Source organism: Monopterus albus, unplaced genomic scaffold (genome assembly GCF_001952655.1).
Source record: "Monopterus albus unplaced genomic scaffold, M_albus_1.0 scaffold31.1, whole genome shotgun sequence".
Taxonomy (NCBI): domain Eukaryota; kingdom Metazoa; phylum Chordata; class Actinopteri; order Synbranchiformes; family Synbranchidae; genus Monopterus; species Monopterus albus.
The window spans coordinates 3,763,683-3,772,474 of record NW_018127911.1 but is presented as its reverse complement, the minus strand read 5'-3'; the positions used below and the strand labels follow the sequence as shown (position 1 = coordinate 3,772,474).

At 41.0% G+C, this 8,792-nt stretch overlaps 1 protein-coding gene across 4 annotated transcripts in view; it reads left to right on the top strand.

Moving 5' to 3' along the window:
* The first annotated feature begins 1,936 nt into the window (after positions 1–1,936).
* The window catches only part of pex5la (peroxisomal biogenesis factor 5-like a), a 78,566-nt gene continuing 71,710 nt past the window's right edge, over positions 1,937–8,792 (top strand). For all 4 annotated transcript variants that reach the window (XM_020596823.1, XM_020596821.1, XM_020596822.1 and 1 more), the window contains exon 1: positions 1,937–2,396. In XM_020596823.1, coding sequence (XP_020452479.1) covers positions 2,376–2,396 — 21 coding nt within the window. In that variant the 5' untranslated portion in view covers positions 1,937–2,375. The remainder of the gene's footprint in view (positions 2,397–8,792) is intronic.

Below are 8,792 nucleotides of genomic sequence, written 5' to 3'. Positions count from 1 at the left end.
TCTCCTCTCCTCTCCTCTCTCCCTATGCTTCTATATGCCACCATTACACATCACTAACTTTGTGTCCTCTCTCTCTCCCTGTACTTTTCTGCAGGTTGCCCTGGCCCTGGAGCTCTATGTTTCTGATCACCAGCCACATCGACCTGACCAGTGTTTGATTGTTTGTTGTGTCTTGTTGCTTTTCCTCTTTTCTCTCTCCTCTATCCACTCACCCCAACCGGTCGAGGCAGAAGGCCGCCCACCAAGAGCCAGGGTCTGTCGGAGGTTTCTTCTGTTAAAGGGAGTTTTTCCCTCTGCACTGTCGCCAAGTGCTTGCTCAAGGGGCATTTGTTGGGTTTTCCCTCTGTAACAATAGTGATAGCAGTAAGGTCTAGACCTTAGTTTGTAAAGTGTCCTGAGATGACTTTTGTTGTGATTTGGCGCTATACAAATAAAATTTGATTTGATTTATGTGGCATCATGGGGTCACCAATGTCTGAACAAACTTTCATGGGAATCTATCTACTGCTTGCTGAGACATTTCAGTCTGGTCCCAACAGATCTTCACTGTGGCTCAAGCCTTTTAAAAAAAGAGAAAAATTGGTATGAATCTATGTAAATAGTGCTCCAAACTAATGTGTTTTAATGGTTTTGACTGAGTTACAGTATGCTGTGTATAAATATTACAACTGCTAGAAATTCCGATGCCTCGAGAGGAGATAATTAAAGGTTTTCAAAGCCAGAAACATTCAGCAAAACATTCACTGAAAAACAATAATTTTCCACCATGGCCATGCCACTGAGTGAAGTGAAGGCTGAAATTAACAGAAGGTGGTTGTGGTTTAAGTAAACTACAGCTGCTTTGATGGTTCTGTGCATTCCTCATGCAATAGATGACTTTTTACCCAGTGAAACGAAAATATTCTCCAGCACTCAGGCAAACACTCCTCAAAATCTTGATTTACAACAACAGAGCCAGTGTAGCATAATATATAATTGATGCTTATATGACCAATGTTTGTTATGTTTGTTTTCACTCAATTTCCTGCTCAGCATTCAGGAAAACTCAGCAGCTCTTCCTTTTGTCAACTGGTATAATTCAGAGGCAGATAAAACATTTAAATTTGACTAAAATAATTTGTCTGTCACAGAGCAAAAACTGTCTGGTCTCTTGTATGGAGAAGTAATTCCCTCAGTCTTAATGTTAATTATGTTCTCCCTCCATCTGTCACCATAAGGAGATTGATGGCTGAGGGGAAAGAAAACAGAGTTCAATGAAATCTAAAAATAGAATCAGAGGCCAGCACATACATATGTCACCTTGAACTTCAGATTTTATCATTATTCTTTGATAAAATGTGGGTGAGGTGAAAGAATGAAAATGTATTGATACACAGCCTGCCAAATTTATGCTTGTGTACTTCTGGTGAACAATATACACAGAAGCACAGAGCCTAATAATAACATATAATCCTGATTTTCATGCCTAAGGGCTGGAGAGCATAGCACTGTGGCAGCAGCCTCAGAGGTTGTTGATGATATTGCACAGGCTTTGGAAAGAAAGTTAGACTGTGCTGCCCCTTTTTATTGCTTTATCCAAAGCTTTTGATTCTGTGGATTGTAATTCTTTTTGCAAAAACTTGGCCATATTGGATTTGATGAGAAGTCATGTAATTGATTTAGAAATTGTTTGTCTCATAGATTACAATGATCCATTTTGGGCCCTAGTTATTCACTATTTTTACTAATGATTACTGATGACTAAATAATTTTGCCTCTCTGAACATGCTCTAAAGTGAGTGAGCTGCTCCTGTGTGCCTCCTGGTGGAGGACGTCAGCACTGGGGGAGGCACCCGAGGGCTGGCTTAGAGGGAGTACTTGGCAAATAGGGGAGAGGAGCGCACTATAAGAAGAGCATGAAACTGGAGGAGCGTCGAAACATTTAAACCATCACCGACAGAGGAGGAGGGAGAGAGCGTCAAGTTGAGAGACACAAAGAGGGAGAAATATGAAGAAAGCGGTGTGATCAGGATGAAGTCCTAAAAGTGGAGTTTATTCCCCTACAAGAACTACAAGACGTACTTTTGAAATAACCCAAAACTGTTACGCTCCAGCGTCAGAGGAACCTGGTAAAAGTCCGACGTCGCACTTTTGTTGCGCCTGGCGCGCATCGGTGGCACCGCGCGTAGAAATCCTGGATGAGCAAGTGCATGTCTCAGCACCTGAGGAGAGGTGCAGCAGCACTTTGTCAGCATCTGCGGGCCTCCGGGCCAAAAACTTTGCTACAGCACAGCGTCTGATGTCGACACCTCCAGACTGACAATCACCTGCTGCAAGTCCGGTACAAATCTAAAGATCCACTAACGGAGAGATCCGCGACTGACTGTGTGCTCAATATGTTCCAGGGGCATTTACAGGTAAGACAGCAGCCTTCTCTTGTTGTTCATTTAGCATGAAAACGAACTGTTAGTTGTGATGGAACAAATGGGCTATTGTGAACAAGGAACACTTCTACATGTAGCCTAGTTTATGTCGAGGGTATTATTTTACACACGGTGATGAGGTGATCACGGTTAGTCCAAGGGGACAGAGATGTCAGACTGCTGCGATCAGACTGTCAGACACGCACATGGTGTTTGTGATGTGTTCATTTTGACCTCTTACCTAAACGAGGGTTAGGTAGAGGTTCAAATTTACCTGAAAGCACAGAATGGGCTTTTGGGTTAAATTTGGGTAAACCGACGGGAGTGGGTGACCTTTGGTACTACAAATTCACATCCGGTACTTCCTAGTCAGCACATCTTACAGTGTTTTCTTTCAGTGAGAAACCTGCTACTGGAACGCGCTTACTGCACGTGCAGGTGCATGGCAACTGTAAACAGGCGACAAAGCTGTAGCTACGGTTTGAGCACAGCAGCCCTGACACTGCAAAAACTCCGTTTTTAACATGCATACGCGCATGACGACATGCCTGACGTCAATTTTCTATACAGCAGACTACAGTACTAAAGATACAGTTTATGTTACACTAGGAGGAGAGACAAACCAAACTCAGGCAGGAAAATTTGAGATTAGAAGGCGCAGGATGTGCAAAGCACCTCACTAGCTGGATGACATGATGTCTCAGCTGTTTTCATTCTGAAGAAATACAGCACATAACCGCTCCACATAGCTTCCTACACTGCATGTTTGATGTATGGTGTAATCACATGGGGATCAATTGAACACAAAAAAGTCATATTTCAAAAAAATAATCCCTCCTCTGCTAGTTAATAATATTCTCTGCTGGTTGAAAAAGATACTTCAGCTCACAGACAGTTGATTACATAATAAAAGACCACTCCTGTCCTGAGCATTAAGGACCAGAATGTAATATTTTATGATATATTTCTAAAGCAGCAGTATTTGTTGAAAATGCTGTTGAAAGTCCTCACCTGGATAAAAACCCAGGTCTGTTTGTAGAGGGTTAGGTAAAAGACTGTTATAGTTAGTTGTGGTACTTATGAGATGTAGAATCAAAGATGAAGCAGAGCAGCCACAGTTTTCAGTGTTTCATCCCATGATGTTATCTGACACTTTATATGTTTCTCATCACATGCATGCAAGTCATTACACTGTGCCTTGTTGTAGATCATAACTGTAACAAGATACTGCTCTTCCTCAGCCATTATATGGGGCTAATTTAGCAGCAAATGCCCAGTGAATGCAAAGCAGATGCTCTATCTGCTGGTAATGGATCTCTTGCCATGACGCTCACTTGCGTAACTGATGCATTTATCTTGATGTGGACAACACTTTCTCCTTGAAGTGAAGTGTGTGTGTGCTTGTGACTGTGTGCGTATAAAATCAGTGTCACCTGAAAGTGTGACTAATACAGCCAGCACCTTGTTAGACTGAAGATGATGTGCAGTGCTGCTTGTGTGTGGAATGGGCAGGGTTTGTTATATTGTGTCAACCACTGACAAATTAGTAAAAGTTTTTCTGGCAGTGATTGGTGAACATGGACTTCTTTCAGGTTAAAATATATTCTCAGAAACAATTGATAGTGTACTTCATTTAATTTTTGATGTTTGTGCAAGGGATGAATTTTACAAAAAGAAGATTTTAGAAGAGGATGCATGCTTTCAAAAGAAGAAGGGGGAGAGATTTTCTAAAGTCCCTAAAGTCTATTGTTTCATATCATGCATGCATTTTATTTAAGATACATGTTTACTTGCAGCATCAGTGTGACCTCTGAATTTGGGGCATAAATCACTGAAATTTGTGAGCCTGAAAGCTCATACAGTATACACCTATCGAAGTAACACTGGTGCCAGTGTCAGTCAGCTGCTCATCAGAGTTATCATATTTCCTTCCTCTAAATTCATTTGTAAGGTCTTTATTACACAATTGTCAGCCTGCAAAATTTGTCATCTTGGTCAGTGTCACAGCTCAGGAAGCAGCTGGGTGTGGTAACAAGATAAGGATACCCTGTCTTCACCTCTCGTTTCACAGTATTTCTTATTTGCTGACCTTGTCATTTTTCTGTGACTCAGTGTGTCTTGATGCATATAGGTGCTGGTAATCTATGAAGGATAAAATGTTTCCTTAAGCAGAAAAAGCTGTTTACATAATTGCTGTGGGTCTGTACTGTCGACTGTAAAAACGATGGACAAGCTGACAGCTAAAAGAAGTGAAGCCACTGTGACTCGATCGCCCCCTGGTGGCTGGTTGCAGCATACAGTAGGTCACAAATCCCACCTCCTCCTTGTTAATGGATGGACATGAGCCAAAGTAAAAACACAAAGTACAAATCAAATACGTTTTTCCCAGAGGTCATTTCTGTGGTTTTTGGTATATATGATCATACTGATGTGTGTACTGTACAAGCAGTCATTTCTCAGCTAAGTTTGTTTTAATAAGTTATTTGATGATATAAAAATAAGTGTGTTTTGGTTGATTTGACAACTTTGATTGGTGGTCCAATGCTATCACTCCACTTCTAGTCACTACTGTGCCAAATCTGGTTGCAAAAAAGCAAGATGGTAGCCACCATATTCATGATATTTTGGCTTCCTTTTTGCATAGTGGAGGGAAATGGTGACGCTATCTCCATCATATATATATGTCAGTGGTCTGTACATGATGATACAATATTGGGTGGATCAAATGTCTTGGACTGAGCTGGGTTTCATTAAAGATGCCAGCTCCTGTCCTTGTGGCCGACTGGGGTTGATTGGGCTCTGTCATGACCAGTGCTGCTTGGCAGAAGTACAATCCTAGGATCCAATCATGCTTTTTTGTCTCTAAAACATCACAGACACTTGGATGAAATTAATATCAACATCCATTTTGTGCAAACTGCATATTGTTCCATTTTTGTGGGGGAAGGATCACCTCACTGTATCACGTGTTGGAAAAGATTGATGCAATTGAAGAAAAGCAATAGAGAGGTGTGTGTCAGCCTCATTGCTCTCTCTGTGAAGGTGCGACTGGTGATGTTGTGAGATGAGCTGAGTCAGCACAGCTGCTCATCTTTATCAAACAAACAGCTACGCAACATTGTTTTAGTCAGTATAATTTTTGTGGTGTTGTACATAAGACAGACCTTGAGATTGGTTCCATCCATACTCCTAACATTTCAACATTATAGATTGGCGTGTAATTGCTGTAGTGGTTTCCCTACTTTGTTATTCATGTTTACAGTGAATCTAATTACAGAGTGCTTGTACTGTGTATAAAAGACATCTTGGCATTAATGGAAGTGATGCTACAAGGCCTTTGGATATTTGCTCTATTAAGCACAACATTATTACATAATTACCATATTCCAAATCCCCCCAGGGAAGAATGAAGATGGATGCTATTGTTGATTAGAAGTAGATCAAGTCTCTTAAGATCCCAGTCTTTCACACCATCCTGTCATTAAGTTCCAGAGTTGTTCAAATACTTTTTTGTCAGGTGGAAGATTATTGGTTTAGAGGTCTGTAAAAGTAAGTAGGGCACTGATTCAGTATATAAAAATTGCTGAGTTGTGCATAATGAGTTTTCTCTTTCTGCATTTCCTGCGTTGTGTTCTGCTTTAGTGATATGTACATTTGTGGTACAGCCCTATTGTGGTTTTGTTTTTTTCTCATTGTAGTCAAGACTTGTGAAAAACGTTTTCTCAAGGGCTGCCTGCACGTCTTCAGACAGGGTAGATACTGACACAATAAACGCAGTAAATTAGCATAATCCGGTGATGAGTTTTATGAAATGCCAAGTAATGTCCTAATGATTTAAAATATTCCAATCAATGTTAAAAGCAAAATTAAGTACTGTGGGGGGTCACAAACACACACACACACTGTGTCTGTCACACTACAAGGCTTTAATCACGACTTCTCCCGTGGTTGTGATGGTCAGCTTCAGCCATGATGAAGGGGTCCTGGAAGCCTTTCCCCACAGACTTTTTTAAAGTGCCCTTGATTTAATGAACCATGGTCTTGATTAAGAGTGATTTAATAGGCCCGACTATTTCAGGAGCAGGGATAATGAGTGAAATCAGGTGGCATCCGTCTGGAACATAAGCTCCACAGACAGTACTCCTCTCTCCTTGTTAGGGAGGTGCAGCAGGGCAGGAAGCTAGACATCTGCAAGAAAAATAGCTGAGCGTAGAGCTTACCAGTCATTGTATTTTTTAACCTAGTTTAAGAAAACTGTGAGCACTTAGTATTTCTTAAATGCTGGGAATCTCTCTGTCTCCCTGATTTAGCAGTTAAGACAATACAGAGGCTATGCATAGCTTGTGGAGCATGTAAAATGGACTAGAGGGGGACTAAGATTGATTCAGGCAGCAGCAGTTGTTGTATAAACTAAGGGAGGAGATGATATTATTTTTTTCTTGCAATCTTAGCCTTGGCTTTTGGTCATTTTGTCATTCACTATCTTCTGTGCTATCTGAATACCCACCCATCCATCCTAAAAAATAATTACATCAGGTACAGATGTGTGTGAATGATATGAGCAGATATGAGAAAGCAATATGGGGGAAGTGGAAGGAGGAGAGAAGGTCACACAATACAGTCATGGTGCTTGATTACAATAAGTCATTTTATATTTATATTTAAGGTTCAATCAAGTTCTAAGTTGTGCATTAGTGCCATTATTTCACTTAAGAAATACCTACTGTCTGACTGAGATCATGTGATGACTTCTTCTATGCCATACACTATGCTACAGTGCATTATATTCACAGCTTGACAGTAGGAGTGTGTGAATGTCTAAAGGTATGAATGTGTGAAATCTCCTATGTTCGAGAAGCTAATCCAGAGCTGTGATGAGACTGAAATGACGAGATTTGGCTTCCTGAGTGTTCATGTCCTGTCAGTGTGTATACCTCACACAGCAGACTAAGAAATCCTGACTTGTCAGGAACTAACAAAGCCATGTCTTTTGGTTAATTAGAGAGAGACTTGTTTACATCTTTAAATAAAATTTGACAGGGATTCATAATTCATAAAATCAAGTGATTGTTTTTTCGCCAAAACAATGATGCGATGATTTCTATCTAATATTCACAATGTATAAATTAAACTGTGCTCTGCTATTGCTTGCATTATTCATGACATAAATCAACCAGTGTCTGTGAATCAGCACTTTGCTAATGCATTTTAAAGTAATATGCATGTACAAATCATATTATGACACCCAATACTGTACTAGAGATGGCCAGTGGTACAGGTCAAACAATGACGGAGGCTTATATCAGACTTGTTTTGCTTATTTTGTGCTCAAGTAAACACACTTTTTGAACATTATGATTTTCAGACCAAATGTCATGGGACTGTCTTGGCCTGAGCTAACACCTCACACACACACATGCACACACCAAATGTCAACACAATGTAGCAGGAATTCTCAAACAAGAAGCCTGTATCTAAGAAGGGACATACTCAGTGTGAAACACCTAAATTCACAGCTTCACAGCTCTACATCGTTCTCCCTGTTGGTAGATTTCCTCCGGGTGTCTTTCTGCTCCATGTCTGTTAACAGACTGCCCTCCCAGCCCCACGTGGAGAGTCCCCTGAGCTACTGTACAAAGCCACATTTTTCCTCCCACAAAGTAGGACAAGTCCCAGCATCTTTGTTCCTGGGAGCAGAGGGCTGTGCAGAAGAATGGGCAGCCCATCCATCTCTCTCTCACCCAACCCATTCATAACAGTCATTCTCCAGCTGGGAATTAATTTGCTCCAGAAACCATGCGTCTCAGTGCCAGAGTGTAGAGAGTGTGTGTTTAGTCCTCAGGGGAGATACAAGCAATCATGGATGAGAGCTGTTGATAAACAAATATGCACATCACTGTGGCAAATGTGAGCAGGATTTACACCTACATATTTAAAAGGACTGCCCAGTTATAAGTTAGTGCTAACACCGTACATCTGTACTTGACATCAGGTGTTAGCACTAAATTACCGTACATCTGTACTTGACATCAGGTGTTAGCACTAAATTACCTCAAAAGAGAATTATGTTTTCTCTTGAACTGCATCTTATAAAAGTTAAATGAAATAAAACAATACATTAACTTTTACAAAGCAAGATGGACAGATATCCACAGTCCGCCGAGGATGACTCCTACCCACGTTTCCCCAGAAACGTCATTAGTAGTGCCATCATGAGAGTATCCTTTTACATCAGGATACTCTTCATTGACTACAGCTCCGCCTTCAACACAGTTGTCCCCCACAAACTCACCCACAAACTGTCCACACTAGGTCTGCACCCCACCCTCTGTAACTGGCTCCTGGACTTTGACTGGCAGGCCCCAGACTGTCAGGATTGGCAATAGGACT